Source organism: Drosophila hydei, unplaced genomic scaffold, assembly GCF_003285905.1.
Source record: "Drosophila hydei strain 15085-1641.00,03,60 unplaced genomic scaffold, DhydRS2 tig00008114-arrow-pilon, whole genome shotgun sequence".
Lineage (NCBI taxonomy): Eukaryota > Metazoa > Arthropoda > Insecta > Diptera > Drosophilidae > Drosophila > Drosophila hydei.
In genome coordinates this window covers 4,226,914-4,246,700 of record NW_022045827.1, presented here as the reverse complement: position 1 = coordinate 4,246,700, position 19,787 = coordinate 4,226,914, and the positions used below count along the sequence as shown (strand labels likewise).

Genomic DNA, 19,787 nt, shown 5'->3' with positions numbered 1-19,787 from the left:
TATACGAAAGTTGCACAAAGTTAAGCCCCAGAGCAACTGACGTCATTTCGCTGCCAGAGCAAAGGCTGATTTATGTTAAATGTCTACGTGATGGGACTAAATTAACGCAATCGTCGCCGAAATTGTGCGAAGGAATAAGAGAAGAGTCAACTATTAAGTTTTAGCCAAAATTGAAAAAGTGACTAAAAGAAATTCGCGATTTGTTTTTCATTTTGAAATTCAACTTTAAGCAAAAGGTTTTTTGCGTCACATTTTGACATAAATTTAAGTTTCAAATACGGAAATAGCTTAATTTAAACATAAACATAGCTTATGGCACACGAGATTCGCATACCTTTATAAATTTGTGCCGTTGTGATGCGATTGGCGCTGCAAACAGACGAATAACTTAAAAACTTAACGGAAAACCTTGCGGATTCGCGCCATTCATTAGCATGCAAATCTGAAAATTTATCAGGTGGTGGTCGTTCAGGTCCTTCCAGGAGCGCAGCTGCAAAAGCCACAGCAATCCGCAAACAACTCACAGGACAAAGTTTGACACACGAATTATGCAGGAACAGGAACAGAGACAGAAACAGGAGCAGAGAGGACCAAACTAGTTGAATGGCTCGCCAGTTGAGCTTAGATACTGCTAGGGCCAGGATATGTGGTAATCATAATTATCTCTATATTATTTATAATCACCAACTCGTTTTATTAGTTTGACCTTATTGCCATACGACATATCGGCTAACAGCCAAAAGCTCATAAAGTCTTTGTCATATTAATTGAACTTTGCCCGAATGCCTTATGGAAGGTCAGAAGCGATTGAAGTAGTTTCATATTTATTGAAGCTACGATGATTATTATTAACCTAGATTTTGTTGTATTGTTTTCGATGTTTTAAGATACTAACTGCTATTTAACGCTTTAAAAACTACAAATTCATTTTTTATTTCCAATTTTTTTCGCTAAATTTATTATGCATTCAAAATATTTTTATTTTACCTGATTTCTGTTTTTTCTGCAGCCTTTTCTAAAAACTATTTTCTTGGTTTTTTTACTTGCTGGCACATTTTTTAGTTTTTATGATTTCTCTTCCGCTTGGTCACAATTAAATAAACATTTTACCGTTACTGTAGACACATAAAAATGATATATGACTCTGTGAAAATATTGCCAGGTCCGGAAAATAGATTTGCGCACAATCATAACTCACGTGCTGAGCAGTTCATCTGTGAAATACAGAAAATCAATTTAAATTCATTTTTTAGCGAATATTTCAAGCCCTTTCAAGTAAGCTAAATTGATTCACAGCTACAGTTTTACATAGAAATAATACAAATACTATTCCAATATTAATTATTAAGTCCCTGGGTCAACTGCAATGAGAATGAAGACATTTATGACATTTACAAAATTTAATTACATTTTTTATTTGATGTTTTTTTATTCTCTTTTCATGAAACTTCACTACTCATAATATTTTAAATATATATTTTTTTTATTTTTTTATTCACGCATTAACTTTTCAGTCATGTTGCTGTCCTCACGCTGTATCAAATCTGTTAAAAGAATAGAAAATATATGTGATTACTTTTTTTCTTTTATATGCTTTGAGGTAATGTTACAGACAGCGTGTCTAGCATATCCTCATCAATTTACTCCACCTTTTTTTGTTTGTTCTTTTACTAAGTCTGGGGCATAGCAATTGACAGACAATCACATTTTAAAGTATTTTGTATCATATTTCAAACAGGAAAGCGACAGACAAGACAGGTAATAGATAAAAACAGTCAATGCTATTTATCTTCTCTGCCAGACAACTTGCTTACAGAGCTGAGGAGAAGTAGAAGTGGTCTAGGCGAGAGTGACTGACTAGAAGATACCTGAAGCTATGCTGTGCAGAAAGACGAAATATTTTCTAAATATTGCTAAAGCTGGACTTATGTATATGTTTAGAGTTTATGTAAAACATATTGTTTTTTTTTTCAGGTGAAGAAGGTGCGATTGAGCTCTCCACATCTTATTGACTTCTGGCGGATGAATAGGGCTAAGTCCAGTGAGCCATTTTACCTGATCAAAAGGATATAAACTTTATGTTCACGTCTTTTGTCTATTTCAACAAATTCAATATACCCTTCTGCAATGACAATAGGGTATTTAGAGTAAATTGTTTTTGCAGCGTAAATACTAGCTACTGTCAGATATCTGGGCATAAGTCTGACTCATGGAAGGTGTTATCCAACTGCACACCAATTCGCGTTACTTGATCTCTCTCGCCAGGCTGCGCTTCGGGACAGTCTGTTGACAGCTATTGTCGCAGCAGTATACAAACAAAGACAATCTGGTAGGCAAGTCTTGCTGGACATAACAGCAGCTAAGTGGCATTTGGCTCCATTCCATTGTTGGCTGGAATTCCTGCCCACCATTAAGCAAATAGCAAATGCACAAATTCATTGGCCTGCGAATAAGGACACACGAACAAGATGCATAACTAATGAGTGGGTCATCCATTTGCTGGCATTCTAATCGTTACTTAGATTGCCATAAAGCAACGCTTCTGCCTAATGAGCAAAGCTGTAGCACTAAACATATTTACACATGCAAACCCTTCCATGTGTGCACATTAGTTAAATTTAGCTTGTGTATCCTTTTCGCAAGTCAGCTTGAGAATTGGCTTGTCTGTGACGCTTGTGTGCTCTCAGAATAATGTATAAATTTATGTTCTACTTTATGTAAATAATTGATTGGGGAATTTCGAGATTAAATGGCTCAGATGGCAATTGGAGCTATCGTTTTGGTTTACTCTATAGCTCTGCTAACGGCTGGCCCCGCAAATTGCTTTTTGTTCAAGTTTCATTCGTATCTTTTACTCGAATGCGTCGGATCTCTAATCTTCAACTCATATTTTAAGTTTAGTTTACGTCAATTTCAAAATCGAGGCGAGAATAAAACTGAACTTCAAATTCGCGTCAAATAAATATAATTTAGTTTAGAGTTTACATTTTGTTCAAATGGCAACCAAGCCCAAAGCGTCATTCAAAGTGCCAAGCAAACGTCAATTCCCTGGCTATGTGCGTAATAAAAGAAGTGACTATCGCAAATTCCCCAATGCGAGACTCCGGCGTGATGTGGCCAGGAGGAGTGCGACGACAGTGGAGCCACGCTCATCGTCGTCGTCGTCCACCGACGAAGGTCCAGTTAAGGGGAGACGCTTAAGGGCTAACGATAGCTACACTGACTTGAGGCATAGCATGTCCATATCCACAGAATCGCAGGATCTGTGCCTGCAAAAATCTAGCCATAGTTCGCAGAGGACCACTGACCACATGGATCCATACGACATATTTCCAATCGTGCACTACAGATTCTTTCAAAGCGTTCCGCTGCTCAATTGGTCCAATCTGCATTCCAATGCCGCTAACTGGCATGCCCAGACCGGGCAGCTGGTGCCACAGCAGCAGAAGCGTGTGAAGCTAGCCAATGCCATTGACTTGATGCAAAACTTAACGGTAGCTGGCCTAAAGCAGCTCTCTAAGCCAGTGCCATTTAGCTCAAGTGTATCGATAGCCAAGCACATGACCATTGTGGAGAATCGGAGCATCGGTAAAGCTCGATGGAGACTGCCTCCAACCTCCCTCTCTCCCTATTAATATAATATATATTTCCTTAAGCTCCTCTAGAGTTAATGGTCGCGTCAGTGCGAAACTTTTGGTTTGACAACTTGGAATTGAAAATTGGCAACTATTTTATGCATGTGGATCGGTATGTGTTCTGTCACTACATGAAAGGCTTTCAGGATTACAGCAACTGCTATCTGGAACTGCCCAGCCACAAGATCAAGATGAGCCTGATGGTCAAGATGTATAATTGGATAATCGACGACACCGAGGAGCTAGCACTCGGACATAACTTTCTGCGCATGTACACCATGGCTAAGTATATGAATGTGCGCTATCTGCTGGAGCAGTACTGGCACTCATTTTCAATTCCTGGCAAGCTGGGCTTCTGGGAGCAGGAAGCTTTCCAAGCATACCTGCCGTCTCGTAACCTTGAATCTGGCGATTTGATGGCCATATTTCTATCGCGGATACAAAAGTGCTTCCTGCCGCTGGTCGCCTCTAGTGAGTTTGCCAGCCTGAAAGTGGAGGAGTTGACCTATTTGCTCAAATTGGATATTATATGCGTGAACACGGAGGACGAAGTCTTCTTTGCGGCCTTGCGCTGGTTAGAGTACGACTGGCAACACCGAGAGCAATACGTTGTGCAGGTCATGGCAACAGTGCGCTTCCGCTTGATATCGCCCTGGCTGCATTACTCCATTATCTACAGCCCGGAAAAGTCGACAATTCGCAAGCTGAGCGAAAACCATATAGTTAGAGCCATGTTATGGCACGCCTGTCTATATAACCAATCTCTCTATGCCGTTAATACTAATCCACAAAATGCCAATAACGAGCTTATAACACAGTATCTTGAGGTCAGAGACGTCGAACGGAAATGGGGTTACTGCGCAAGCGTGCCACACCATCACGTTGCGAAATGCTGTCGATCCCGACAGCTCACCTATGACATGTTCAAAAGGTTCCTCAACGTGCTGCAGGTCAGAGCGAATGAGTTCATGGACGCACTCAAGATAGTGCCGAATAAGTACTTGCACTCATATACTTGCTGCAGTGGCGACAGTTGCAAGAAACGTCACTTAAGAAGAAAAAAAAAACTAACTCCACCTGTCTTCAGGTTTCAGCTTAACTGAGGCAGTAAACACATTTTGTTAACTTGTTAAATATCTTTCTGTAAAAAATAGGCTGGATGTCTGAAGCACGCAAGAAGCTGTCTAAAACAAACATTAAAATAAGCATATTTTGTATAATTCTTTTTCACTTTTAACATTTTTTTTGTATATAAATTTGTTGCACATGTTTGCTTTACTGTTTTTCCTTGCCTTGCAGGCAGCTGCATATGAGAGCTGAAACGTGCTACTCGCCGCTAGATGGCGCCTGTGGCAATTTTATTGTATGCATATGCTTCATCCATTACCTTTGCCAATTCAATTCGTTTATATTGATGTGGTTATTTGAAAAGCTATAAGAAATAAGTTTTAAGCTTTACTATGCTTGTCAAATGAAACATTTCATATTTTGCAATAAAATGCTATAAAAGCTTAAACTCTTAAAAATATTTAAAAATAAAACCAAGAGTCATACACACAATAAAATATATTTATATATAAGTAGCACTGACAAGTCAGCTCGATGATTTTTCAACATTTAATTTATACTTTCATTGAATCATTCAGTCGAGTGCTCATAAATATTTATATCGCACTCAATAAATATTGGCACTTATTAAATCGGGCAGAGCATAAAAACTATCGAAATTTAAACGAATTAATATGCATTTGCCACGCAACCAGAAGGCGAAATTCATTTTTATTTTATTGTATAAATGCCAATAAAAACAAAAAGGAAACAAGAAACAAGAGCTTTAATTATTTGCACACTATTATTTGTATTGCCATGGTCTGGTCAATTAAATTAAGGCAAACTGATGTGAAAGTCTATTGAATTTGATTTATATTAATTTATGCAGGCAATATTATGCACATGACAGGAGAGCTCGCAGCGCAGTGCACTGGATAAGGAAACTCACCGCTGCAAACTGATTTCGCGCTCGGCCAGTGCCAATTTCACAACATCCGCCCAATCACTCTTGGCTCACGGCGCTGTTCTTGTTGATTCAGCCTTACTGCAACTAGGTGCAGTAGCCACAAGAGGTTGCTGCTTCAGTGATGTATTGCATATTGCATTCGCATTCATATCGCAAGTGTCCGTAGGTGCAATGCTGTGAAGTCAACATCTCTCACATATCAAGGGTACATTGTTGTTGCCGTCTTTTGCCTGCCACCTCTGCTGTTAATGGGATTGAAGGCTCCTTGGTTATCAAAATTTCTGGGTGCATATCAATGTTGATGTGGCTCTATTGATGAGGCTACTGCTCTTACTACTAATACTACTGATGCTGCTGCTACCACTTTTACTACTGTTGCTACAGCTACCGCTAGAAAAAATTCCTACAGCTCAAATTTCTTGCTTACTTTTGGGTCTAGTAAACTGACAATTAATCTCACTCTGCCTATAACTGGCTATTCCAGTGACTTCAATATTTTCGCAGCATTGATCACTTGCAAGCAATGCTGATAGACGTCACTCCACGGCTCGCCTCTCCTGCGCTGCTCAATTACCGCGCACTGCAAATAAAAACAATGGCAAATGTTTGATTATGAGCACAAACAAGCGGAAGTTAGTTAGACATTGTCACAATACAATATGTCAAACACGTGACTTGGCAAAGTTTTTAGCAAGCTGCTCACGTGACCTAAGACCGTTGAAAAGGTTGCGAGCAGCACACGTAATTCACGAGCTCAGCCCGTGCGCCTACGAAAGAGTCAGCAAGAGGGCAGCCCTTTGGCAGCACGTAGAGCCGCATATTTAACATATGTACTATACATGGTAATTTTAATGGAATCCACTGGGTCTAGTAAGTCGTTCGTCATGTTTATTTTAGCTCTGCGCATGGCTGACCTGTTACATGGGACAGGGGACACAGTCATGGCTGTCAGCTCACCTGCAGTCTCCCATTGCAGACAAACAGACGCCGACGTGCCGGACAAGACAGATGTATATTTCCAGTTTACATCTGCTCTTAGGATGCTGGTCACCCTGCTGTCTGTCCTACCTTCTCTGTGTAAACATTTATTATAGTTAAAGTAGATTGTGACTGCATTGTTATTGAGCTATATTCTAAGATTTTACCTGTTTATCCAGCAAGACTATTCTACAAACTCATCTAAGCCTAATGTGTTTGGCCAATTTATTTTCCACACGTCCACGCGACCAAGAGGCAGTTGTGGTCAGCCTTAAGCTGAAATAGAGAGAGAGATGAATAGGTTAATTAGGCTTTGTAACTGACCTTACCTATCAGCCTTACTTATCATCGTCTTACTCTGACTGCTTTAGATATTTCCTTCCTTATACACTTACCTGACATCACTATGTTTAATAGAAATCATCATACGTTTTTCCAGTAGCTAAGTGTTCACTTTTAGTTAACGATCCTAATAATTTGCCAAGCAGCTCGTGTGGCCACAGAAACAAACGTGACGACAATAAAAATGAGAGCAGAAATTCCTGCAAGTCAAGTACAACTTTAAGAGATCATATGAGCATAAGCAGTAAGGACATAAGCGAATGGCCTTTCATGAAACATTTAGTCAACTAGAGATTCTGTTAGTTTTGCCTTAGGACTCGATTTCCTTGAACTCATCTGATTTGTACTTTGCTACGTGGCTACTCCGTGCAGTCTAATCTAGTCAGTTTGACTGTTTTATTTGTTATCTTGCCGCAAGCTGCTCATTGGGTACTGTGTACGTGTGTCCTCTGACTCTGAGCCTGTTTCCAAAAACTGTAGTGTAGCATTTTAGTTCACACTTTTCTATTGGCAAGCAGAACTCCCTTTAAAAAATCGTTTGTTTAACTGAAGTCACTAAATTATTGATAAATATTTAAATTTAAATTTTACAGCCCATTACATATTCTGCTTCTAATGTAAACATTTTAGTCATATTAAAAATTTATTATATTTACTTTTTTTGCATACATTTTTAATCAATTTTCCATGCTTGCATTTGTTAACTTATTCAGTGCATTAAATTATATTGATTGCTAAAAGCTGTGGCATTATTTGCTATGAATTACATTAAACTATGGAGCGGCTGAATGATTGATTTCAGTGAAATTTAGAAACTCTTCTACTATTTTTCTGTATATATTAAATACAATTTTTAATATAATTTACTGAAGAGCTTACTTATATACTCTAAGCTATTTATTGATTTTACTGTGTTGAACTGTAAAATTAGACAAATATATAAATATTTGTATTTAGATTTATATATATAAATATACTATAGCATTATTTGCATTTATAATCGACGCACCTGCTTTTGTTCCGATTTCAAATCGTGTTCATTCAACTGCTCTGCTTGTCGCCCCAAATCATTTCTCTCTTCGTAATGGCCTCTTGCAGGCTGTCGCTAGGCTTGGAAATATTTAAGTCAGCAGATTGAGTTGGCTTTGTAGCTGTCTAAATTGCGCTGCTGGCAACTCGCAGGCTGCCGATATACATATGTCCTTATCGCGATCCCGATGACCGCGCGACTTTTGCAGCACGGACTGCTTGCAGCGCGTGCCCCAGGCTCTGCCTGATATCTTACTGGCATAAAAGCACTGCGCCATGTGTCACGTTCGCGCTGCTGACGCTCGTGACGCGGTCATGTGGCTGGTTACAAATGGTTTGCTCTGTGTTTGATTAACGCACAGACACGGCCCGAGCAGGTGACAGACTGCACTCTGTAGAAGGATCTGTAATCATCACGTCCCCCGAGATACGTGCGCTAAAAAGCATGAATAGTTAGATTGTGAAAATGTGCGGCATTTATTATGATTCATTGACTTGTCATCAAATTGACATCGTATGCAATTGGTCTACTCGGTCTAACTAGAGGCTCGAAATCATTGTAGATATTTAAAATGAGTTAAAGGCAAAGATATATTTTAAATTCCTTAACTATTTCTTTCAGTCATGAAATTCTTGCATTAGAAAATCCAATTGAGTCGTAAATAAAATAAGCGTTTTTCAAATAGAATACTTTTATTGCCACAATCATGACCAAAAATATTTTGGAGGCACTTGAATCAATAAAAATGAAGTGCACCAAATGTTAACTACAGCCATTAAAAAGGCCATTAAAAAATACCTCTATAATATTTGCCTTGGGTATCAATAGCCGCCCGATAAAAACTCGAAACTGAATTACTGCTCCGATCGGACGAGCTGTCGGCGTCAGATTCAAGCATAGCGAATAGACACAGATCTTCCGGAAGCGACGATGAGTAGTAATGATTATGCTTAACTTGGCCCCTGTTGATTAATGCAACCAACAAGGACATGCCGCAATATAAACTTAGTTGTCATGCGAACTGGATCATCGGGTTGCAGAACTCAGTGAGCAACTGATCAAATGTTATTGGTACTGCAGCATTTTGTAGAAATTGAACTATTGAATCTTCGTCTATTGCTGTCATTTTAAAAAATTATAATAAAGTTCGTTTCTCTTTAAATACGATTTTAAAATGAGCGATTTCTGTGTTGTGGCAAGCCTCAAACTTTGCTCAATGACAGTTTATACCCATCACATTAGATGCTCTGGGCATTGAGGCAGATATTGGCTTCATTATTGCCTTTATAACTAAGCACAGTCGATCATAAAAAACAAGCATTATCATTCACTTTATATTGAGTGAATTATAGCCATCTGCAGCTCGTTTGAGTTTACGGGGCGTATGAGTAATTTTTATAACAAGCGACAACTGCATACTTACAGACCCCAACGTGCAGAGCCATGTGCATTGTTATTTATTTATGGCTGCCAATGAATGCATAAAGATTGTGAGTACATTTTTTATTAAAGAATCTCTCGCATATTAAACATTGATGGAAAATCTAATTTCATGTTTTAATTAAAATTTAAATTAATTTTTTAAGTATTTCTATAACACAATGTTGCACTGTCCCATTTATAATTTATTTCTATTTTATTAAATTTAATTATTAACATTGTTTGACAAATTTACGTAAGTTATGTTACATTAAAACTAAAAGAATAAAATTTTATTGCGCTTTATGAACATCACGCAGCCAACTTCCGCTGTGAACTAAATTTTAACATTGGCATTGGCAGCTTTTGTTGCTGGAGAACACATCCGCTGTTAAATAATGGGAAATGTTAATCTTACTGTTAACCGAATTTTATCTTCTGCTAACTCAAACTCCAGCCAATTGCTTGCAACATGTTGCATCTCAAACAAGTGTAACTCAAAGGTTTGGTCTTCCACTAATAGGAAATGTCGGAGCTGCTGCACACGCATTGTTTCCATTGCGAGCTCCTCTGTGTTACCTTGCCTAAAAGTATGCTTGGCTCATGTCTAATGACGCCGGCAACACATCTTTGCTCAAGCTCCTGGGGGAGTGCCACAAAACAGATATCTGGCTGGACACGCTCACACATGCACAGCTGTATTCCCCAATGTTATTTTGTTTTTGTGAAATATGGCCAATTATTTAGCTGTATAATCTGTGGTTAGCTTAACAGGACTCCAAATCTCTATTTAAATGCTTAAATATCTGAGCCACAGAAGTTCACGCAGCAAATTAGCGAAATCAATTCGTATTTTTTTGTCTAGAGTGCGCACTTTGGCTTGGGGTCAAGGGTCTTTAACACCCACACAGCTCTCGCAGCTATGCATTGGCTGTGGGGCAAACATTTTGTGAGGTCATTTGGGAAATTGCTGAGCAAAACTTGGAGCAAGCTAAAGACCAAAGTTTCAAGCAGTAGCTTAAATTGCATATTTTTGTTGATGTTTGTTATGGCGTAGTAAAAACTGAATTTTATATATATATATATGTATAAATATATGCAGATATATATATATATATATAGTATATAAATGTTTTTGATATTTCGAGTTCATTTGTATTTAGCTTGCATACGTTTTTATACTTAAACTTAACACTGAGGAATACCTAAGCATATCTTATAGATATTTAACGTTGATATACAGTTTATATATATCTATAACAATTCTTATATTATAAATATATTCAAACATTTTTTATTCAAAATATTAGCACTCAGACAGCCTCAACTGAGCCGATGAAACCCGAAAAACTTTTTCTGGAAAGTTAAGCAAAAATTTTCGATGCAAATATTATTCTTTGTGCAACAAGTGCATTTTCACAATATTCTGGGCTTTTGCGCTGAGTTGCAGTTAGCTGAAAAAGAGTTGCTCATGTGGAAGCCTCACACATCAGTCGGTTCGGCGTCTGGCGGGGCGTATGCATATTTACATATGCAAATGTGGGATATTTAAGTACACTTGGCTCCATGTCTAATCCAATTTCAATGGCGTAATCCACCATGACTGACACTAAAAGCGAAGTCGAAAGACGCCTGTCAACTGGTGGGTTAATGCCATTGCTGAATGTCAGTTGCCATTGCCATTTCTTGCCCAAAAGATCTTCACGCACCAGGGCACTTCAAATGCTTGAGTACTCAATTGAATTACTCAAACGTAGTTCGACTCGCACCATACATACACATAAGTCGTATCGTATCGTTCAGTTTCACTCGAAACTTAAATAAGTTGTGCGCCCCTTAATGCCAACATAAAAACTCAAAGTTGACCACTTTATTTTGACTTTTGCTTAAGTTTTATGAGTGCTGCACAGATTCCACGAAGATGCTTGCAACGTGCTCGGCTTAACAGTCAAGTTGGCAAGTTTATGAGACCACAAAAAAGGATGCATTCAAAATGAAATTGCATTTCATAAGTTTCATCAAAATGTTGCCCGACAAGCGCGGAATATCAAATATCAAATATGAACAAATATAAACAGAATTAAAAACAACAGCAACAGCAACAACAACGAAAACTACAATTTTATGATAGTAGTTTTAGTTTAACGACAATTGATATCGACTTGCAGAGCTGCCTTTGGGAACTGAGAAGTTACAATAGAGAAGCTCTGCCATTTCAGAGCAGCGCAACTAAAGTCATTTTTATATAAGTGGAATAGCCATTTCTATATAATTTAATAGTTATCATACAACATATATTTGTATGCCAGGCTTCAGCATGAAAATACAATTTAATTTGACAGCCAAGTGGTAAAAAAAATAATAATAGAAGTCATATGAGTTCTCATGCGGCTGTCGCTGCTATAAATATGGCACACAGCAATTTGTATTTAATGCATTTTTAAGTTGTGAGTGTGTGCGAGAGTGTGTGTGTGTTTGGGAAATGAGTGTGTGTAAATGACAAAAAAAAAAAAGAAAAGTATTCAACTAGAGGCTCGCTAGTTTAGAGTACATTTTGTCAAGCCTGCACTATATGAAAAAAAAACGATATTTTCACATTTTAATTTCAACAATATGAACAGCGCAAAATGATATTTTTTCTGTATATGGAATGCATGATATTGGGCTGGTAGCGTAGTCAGTGAATAAGTGTGCTGATGGCACAAATTTCTTGTGAACGCATCTACCTTCATGTTATCTCACTTCTTTCACCATCTTCGCTGTTTCGCTTATTTTTGTTGCACTCAACAGCAATTAAAAGAAACTCATTTTGCGCACCTGTCTGGCTGGCGAACTTTTAACTATTTATTTATCTTGCCAGTGCAAAATTAAACAAGTTTCAGAGCAACGCTGAATAGCGCAGCTTCATTTCGGCCTGATTGATTGTCTGCACTGTAATTCATTCAATTTCTGTTTGCTTTACGCCTAAATAAAAAGTGGCATATAAAAAAGCCGCTCAATTTATTGTTATTACGGCTTGGAAATTAATTTGAAAATTTTCACCATTTTATGACTGCTTTAATTGCCGCCATTTCATTTATTAGGTGAAATGTATTTTGCTGGGCCAAATGTTTATGCGCTGCCATAAAATGTTTACTGTGGATCACTTTATGCTCATTACAATTCAATTTTTGAAAGCGATTATTTTCATTGTTCGACAGCAAAACAAACAAATTAAATTTCCCGAATTTCGGCCTTTAAATTACTGTGCGCTAATTTTTCAGGCCAAGGATTCAGACTCATTTTTTGGTCGATTTCTTTATTGTAAATTTAAGTCTCCCTCTAATCTAATTAATTTTGAATTGATTCCGATTAAGCATTGGCCCACAAAAGCACTTCGCTGAAGCGAAGCAGTTCTTTCTGCACTTTTATGCAAAGTGCATGCCCTCGTTTCGCTTTTTTGCCGTTCTTTGGTCTAGACAGCATTTAAGAGCAAGTTTATGTCACGCATTCAGCTTTAACACACTTTACATTCGCTTCCGGCTGCCCGCACTGCCTGCCCTTAGCAAACAGCGACGCAGTTGTTTTAGTTGTTGTTGTTGTTGTACTTTTAATGTTGTCATTGCTTTTACAAGTCAGTTACATAGTACTTAGTGAAATATATGTATGCGTGTGTGTGTGTGTGTGAGTGTGTGCGGCTGTGTACATAGCATGCTCTGAAGTGTGAATTGGAAAATGAGTTCGCACTTAAGATTAAAATCAGCAAACACTGCGGTGGACCTCGGGCTAATGTACTTATGCAAGCACAGATTTTTCAAGTGAAATTGAAATTATGCTTATCTTAATTAATACGCCATCAAAGGTGTTAACAATAAGCAAATATGTTCAGATGCAGGCTATAGAAATATCAGAGGGGCAAATTCCATTACGTGTACGTAATATTGTTGTATAGAAAAGATTTTATTTGCGTATACATAATATGTCGGCAACCGAAATGCTAGTCATCAAACAATTGACAAAATGTTGGAGCTAAATCAATATAAAATATCGACAGCAGGGAAATTAAATATGCTTTCGCTGTCATTGAAATATATTGAACTAATGATAATGGAAATATTTTTTAAACAGGCAAAAAGCTGTTTGTAGACACTGCCTGCCCTTTGCTTGAAAAATTGATCAATTTATAGATAATGTTTAAATTATTATTTAAATCAATTCGTTATTCAATTAAGTCTAAGTATCCACTAGGTGATCGCTAATTACGGGGTATCAGCGAGTCTAGCACTAGCAACAATTTCCATTGAGCATTGTTGAAAAAGTTAAAAATACAAAAGATACAAGAGCAGAGAAGCATGGCGTCTGGCATAGAGAACAATTGAACAACGGAGTTGTAAAGTAAACAAAAACCAAAAAAAAAAAAAAAAACAAAAAATACGATAGAGAAGGCCCGCAGCTGTGGCTCCAAAACTTTTGGCATTCGCCTGGTGAAAGCTTTTCACTCACCATTTCACAGCTCGCACCTCGGCAGCCTAATGAGAGAGAGAAGCCAACCTTTTACAGCCTTTTAGCTCTTGCCATTGTTGTGTTGCCTTTATTAGCTTAGCACTAATTTAATATATTATTTGCTTGAATCTAATCTGCATATTAAATGTAATTCGATTATAGATAGCGGCAGACAGACACTGGAATTAAGTTATAAATTGGTAAATCATCGGCTTAGCCATTGAGCCGAATATTATCCTTCGCTCACACACTTAATTCAAACAATATTATACTGTATTCCAGGCAGTCATAAAATAAGGCTATATAATTTAGTGGAACAAGCAGAGGCGCGGCTTATTTTATGAGCGCTTTTATAGTATGTGTTTGCTGATTTAGAAAGTTTCAATGGCTACACTCTTTATGAACTAAACATTCAGTACTAAAAACCCTAATTATGTATGCTTTTAGTGCAGTTCTTCGCAATCTTTGACTTTTCTTTTGATATAAGTTTAAGCTACCATTAAATTTATCCATTCCAAGTCAACAAGAGCATATGGTCCATTCTCAGCAGCTCATAAATAAAAAGCGTTTTATTTATTTAATGAAATTTAATGCATATTTTCAGTGCGTATAATTAAGGCCAGCACTGTATTAAAAAAAATTATATATGCATAAGTATTTTCATATTTGCCTTAACATTAATTAACAAACTTTGCTGTTACACGACAATTAATTGAAAATACAGCTGACCTCTCTGCGGCTCACTCCACAGCCAGCAAGATTTATTTTATTGTGGAACTCTGTGTACATCAATGTCCATGGCTGTGTCAGAGTGTTGCTGGCAGAACTTTTAAATAAACCTTCAACTGCAGCGCAAAAACCAGACGTTGAAAAAAAATGTGAAAAATCAGCATAAAAAAGATTGACATATGCTATCTTCTCTCTGGAAAAAAACTATACATATTTGTATACTCTGCACTTGTGGTAAGGCATTTAAGACGAAGCAGTTATTTAAGCATTTTGCATTGTTTATATTACTGAGAGTGAAACATATTCACATAGCTTGAAAATATTTGCTATATCTGAAACGTCTTTTAAAGACTCGATTTGATATTGATTACGGATTTATAATATATACGAGATGTGTTGCAAAAGTAACGCGAATTTTATCTGTTTTTAAAAATTGATTATTTAACTCATTGATTGCCCTCAAATAGAAGATATACTTCAAAAAATGTGATCTTGTTTAGCTGCTTCTTCGATGCTGACTTTATCTCCTCAATCATAGCGTAGCTTCCATCTTTCATGTGCCTTTTTAGCTTCGGGCACTAGTAAATGTCAGGCTTGAGGCATTCGATGACTGTGACAAGATTTCGATACAGATAATTTGCTTCATTTCTGGTATTTGCCTGAAGTCGAAGATGAGAGACATCCAAGCAAAATATTGTCAAAAAGCAATTAGGCATGAATACACGAGCTTATATAGAAAATATATCAAATGTCATTTGAATACCCAACAATAATAAGAATTATTGAATATTTTCATTTACAGACCATCAAAATTGTAATTTTATAACTCAAGTCCAATCCCCCTGGCATAGGGTATCAGCATTTGTATAGTAGAAATGTGCTTGACTAGATTATTGGAGTTGTTATAAATTTGGTGCAACACTTTCTGGCTGTTGGCTGACAACCATAAGCCGCAGATGTTGCAATATCGAAACGTTTTTGCTGCTGTTTCAATAAAAATGAAATGTAGCTGAAATGTGGGCTAATGAAATTTGCTGTTTGCCATGTTGCTCTTGGCGCTGCTTTGTTTGAAGCTTTAATTCAATCATGGCACGATTATTAATCCTTAATATCCTTGATAGCCTTTGGCACTTAATTGTAATATTATTTGATAATTTGTTTTGTCTAATTGAATTATATTTACAATCAATTTTAAAGAGCGTAAGCTTTAAAGGCTGCTATGGAAGTGTTCCTGCCGATCGATGTTTGATTTCAATCAATGCCAATTAAGGGAAATGAAGAAACTTTTCAATTCTAATTAAAATCTTGTTAGGGCAAACGATAAGAGCTCACGTAAGCTCACGTTTTGCTTGAATGGTCAACAAATTCTTAGTCCTCATTCCCTTTTTCAATTCATTTTTTTTCTGCATATAACACAATTGATTTGGGTTTTGTAGCCCAAGTTCTTTATTTGTTTGCTCCACGCACAAGGAAATTGGTTTCACAGGCTCTGTTGGGGCACAACATACAAGGATGTGGTCGTTTGTTGTTTGGGGATCGGGGGGTTGGGCATCGGGCCACTTTTCCATTAAATAATGTTATTAGCCGCAGCAATTTCACTTAGCCTTTTGTGTTTGAGCCTTTTTGTGCAATTGCTCAGTGTTGGCTGGCCATTCACAAAGCATTTTCACTTGGCCTCTTAGCAGTTTATTTTAGCTGATTTCATTGTGATGAATTCTGTAAGCCGCAAGCTTAGCCGGAGCCAAGACTAACATTACGAGTATTTACTCAGCTGTAAGAAAGATTTTCGTCATCATTTCCTAATGGATTTTCTTATATGAAAAAGGGGTGGAGGCAACTAAATGTGATGATGCGTTGATTACTTTCCACAAAACGACAACTAAACTAGATAAGCGATAAACATTGTCGTTACTGAGGTCCTTCAAATTGACCTCATTTACATTTCAAATGTAATAACCAGCTTCCTGTTGAGGACAATTTTAGCTTTAGTTTCTAAATAAAAAAATTATTAATAAAGTGCTCTAATGAGCTTTCACTTCAAACTAAATTGCTGGCTGCTTGACAACATTCATTGCCACACTTGAAACAGACTTTCAATTCATAAAAAAGATTGACGAAATGAAAGAGACTTGAAAGCTTTCGACTGCTATTTAGATCAACCCAATGACAAATAATAATCAGAATTGAATGAAAGCTGAAACCTTGATAAATACGTTGCCTTGCCAACCCGGCCAACTCATCTTTGGCAATTACGTTCTGGCTTGGTCAAGAGCAAAAGCATTTATCTTATATCAACGGACACACAGTTCCGTTCACCCCTAATTAACTATGAACAAGCAATAAAATTTATTTGCTTGACTGCTCTTCATGTTAGCCATCAAATTGCATTAGTCTTTGCGCCTTTGCTGTAGCGTGGCACAAACAACAAACTACGGTTTTACGACGCTAATTAAAATCATGTCAATTTATAATAACCTTTATTCATAAATCGAGCATTTGTTAAGGGCCTTATCAGTTTGTCACTTCATTTGTGAAACAAGCAAAATAATATGAAAATTTAAGTCAAACAAAGGAAACTTAATTTATTGGCAAAGACAATTCCATTTTCTTGTTTCTATAAGAAATTTGTTGAATATAAATAGGCTGGAAATTGTAATTAAATTAGCTTAACTTAAGAGCTGCAACTTGAGTATAGTAGTTGAGGTGGCATCTGTAGGCTGCGAACTAATTCAGAATAAAGCAGAGATACCTTTAATAACTTACCAATTTACAGGGTATCTGCTTGCCATCAGCTGGTGGCAACTCAATTTAACATAAGTTTTGTGGAATTCATGACGATTATCGAACGGGTTAAGAGTTCCACTGAAACTTATGCAGCACATTCAGGGCAAACAATTAGTAACAAATTCAATTTTAATTTATGTAAATTACGGCAACATTTTACTCAAAGTTGGCCCGAAAATAATTTGCCTCTTCTGACTACGCACTTAAAATGAAATCCACTCAAATATTTCCCGCTAGCAGTGCAAGGCAAGCGCCGAGGCATCATTTTTCGGATGACGACAAACTGCCCTTTTGCGAAATTCTTGAATTATATATAAGGATGCATAAGGATGTATGTAAGTAAAATATAAATAAGTAAAGAGCAACAAAAAAGTTTCACTTTTTACTTGCTACCTCTCCCTTTCTCTCTCTCTCTCTCTCTCTCTCTCTCTCTTTGGGCGGACAAGAAATCCCACAAAATTGCGCCAATGATGAAAGCCAAAAGTTCTGCTTATGGCGCCCATAAAAACGATGGCGATGCCCTCTCGAATGTCCTTAATTGAGTGGGAGAAAAGAAATTTCCATTTGTCTGCGTAACGTCTGAAAAGACGCGAGTTTAAAAATTTAAAAACGAACAGGCAACTGTGACAAGTTCTTGGCGCAGCCACAGAATTTCCACTGCTGCGGCAAGCTAACGGCAATTTCATAATTATTATTTATGAGAACAACTTTCTTTCATAAACTGTTTTTCCGGTGGCAGCAAACAAAAAAAAATGAAGGAAAAAGACTAACAAACGAAAACTTTTGCCAACTTGATGACTGCTTAATGTCCTTGCACGCAGAACACGCATAGTATAAAGCAATCATAAAATAATATTTCATTGTCTTTAGTTACACTTCAGATACGCTTCATTCAGCCCTTTCACATTCGCATTGCCATTTCTGTGCCGCCTTTGTTCTCGGCTTCTGCCATTGTTGCCGGCTTTATGTGGCCACAACAAAGAGCGAGAAAGAGAGTTAATTAAATTAAATTGCTTCCAGCCATCTCATGAAATTAGCCAATAGTCAGCTGGCAAGCAAAGAAATCGCTTAGAAATTAAGATTAATGTTTTCTTGACACGTTTTAATAATTCTTTACTATGCATTGCAGCTAAAATTTCCTATATAAACTTTTATTATATCACACAAAGATTTAAAGCAAAGCGCAGCTGAAATAATTAGTTTGAATCTATAGAAGTTATTGAATGCATCTAATTTAAATATTTATCGAATTTTATCAAATATATAAATATATTGAAAAAATATCTTATTAATGTAAAAATTTGAAAATCTTATAGAATATTAACATATTTAATAATAAATATATAAATATTTAATAACTTGTAATTAATTTGAATTAAAATAATTTAAGTACCCACAGAAGTTTGACTCAAAAACTGGAAGACAATTACATCAATATGATATTTCCAGCTGGATTTCCAGCTTCCAATCCATTATTAAACTTATAAACAATGTGTGCTTAGTTTTTCGATTAATGAACACACTTTATTCAGCGCAATTCGTGCAGCACAACGACAAAATGTTGAGTTGAGCAGAGACAAATCAACATTGAGATTTCTATCAAATCAGCTTCAAATTGTCCGCACTCTTCAGGTTCGCTTGAGCAAATCCATATAAGAGTCGAACTTTCAACTGTCATAAGCCATTTTATTCCATAAATATTTCGCAGCAGATACAGCTTTTGCCTTGTATTTGGATTTCTTTTCCACTCGCATATTTTTTTCCATTTCCTTATTTTCTTCGACTTTTCGTGCGCAGCGAGTGGCATTTGCATGTCAATATGTATAAATAGTTGTCTTCAAATATGTTCGAATTGTACGTATTTGTTAAGTTGCAGTATCAACCGCAAGCGAACAGCTAAGCAATCGATACAGAAACACTTTACTTAAATTTGATCAGATATGCGGAAAATACAAATATTTTCTAATTTATTTTTCGATAGAAATATGAATCGCACTCATGTGAGAGCTATACTGGTTATGTTCCAGAAACTTTTAATATATATATATTATTTTATAAATAGTATATTTATTAAGATAATCTAAGTCTACAAATCAAATCTAATGTATGCTTATAATTTTAATTATTTAAATATATATATATCTGTATATCGATAGAGCGCACCGCAGTGATACAAGCTTGCTTTGTTGTTGTTTTTTTTTACACCGCTGATGTCATTAAAAAAACATTTGCCTCCATTAAAATGTCAATTTGTTTGATTTTAGTGCATTACACCAGCCAGACCATTAAACTCATTAAAATTTGACACTGTGCACGAGATGTTGAGGTCGAGTATCGTCTGACAATTACGCTAGAGAGCTGCGCTCCGTAA

General features: G+C 36.7%; 1 protein-coding gene across 2 annotated transcripts; it reads left to right on the top strand.

Moving 5' to 3' along the window:
• Positions 1-238: 238 nt before the first annotated feature.
• LOC111599496 lies at positions 239-4,814 on the top strand. 2 transcript variants are annotated; one of them, XM_023315167.2, is made up of 3 exons: positions 239-649; positions 1,975-3,588; positions 3,666-4,814. In XM_023315167.2, the coding sequence occupies exons 2-3, from the start codon at positions 2,997-2,999 to the stop codon at positions 4,736-4,738; spliced, it is 1,665 nt and encodes a 554-aa protein (XP_023170935.2). In that variant the 5' UTR covers positions 239-649; positions 1,975-2,996; the 3' UTR covers positions 4,739-4,814. The 2 variants fall into 2 exon arrangements, with proteins under 2 accessions (XP_023170935.2, XP_023170934.2); XM_023315166.2 differs by having other exon boundaries at positions 3,657-4,814.
• The last annotated feature ends 14,973 nt before the right edge of the window (positions 4,815-19,787 follow it).

Bases quoted from the DNA above. Each gene is read 5' to 3' on its own strand.
- LOC111599496 (XM_023315166.2), top strand. From the start codon at position 2,997: ATGGCAACCAAGCCCAAAGCGTCATTCAAAGTGCCAAGCAAACGTCAA. The intron at 3,589-3,656 runs GTAAAGCTCGAT...TATTTCCTTAAG, and splicing joins TGTGGAGAATCGGAGCATCG to CTCCTCTAGAGTTAATGGTC.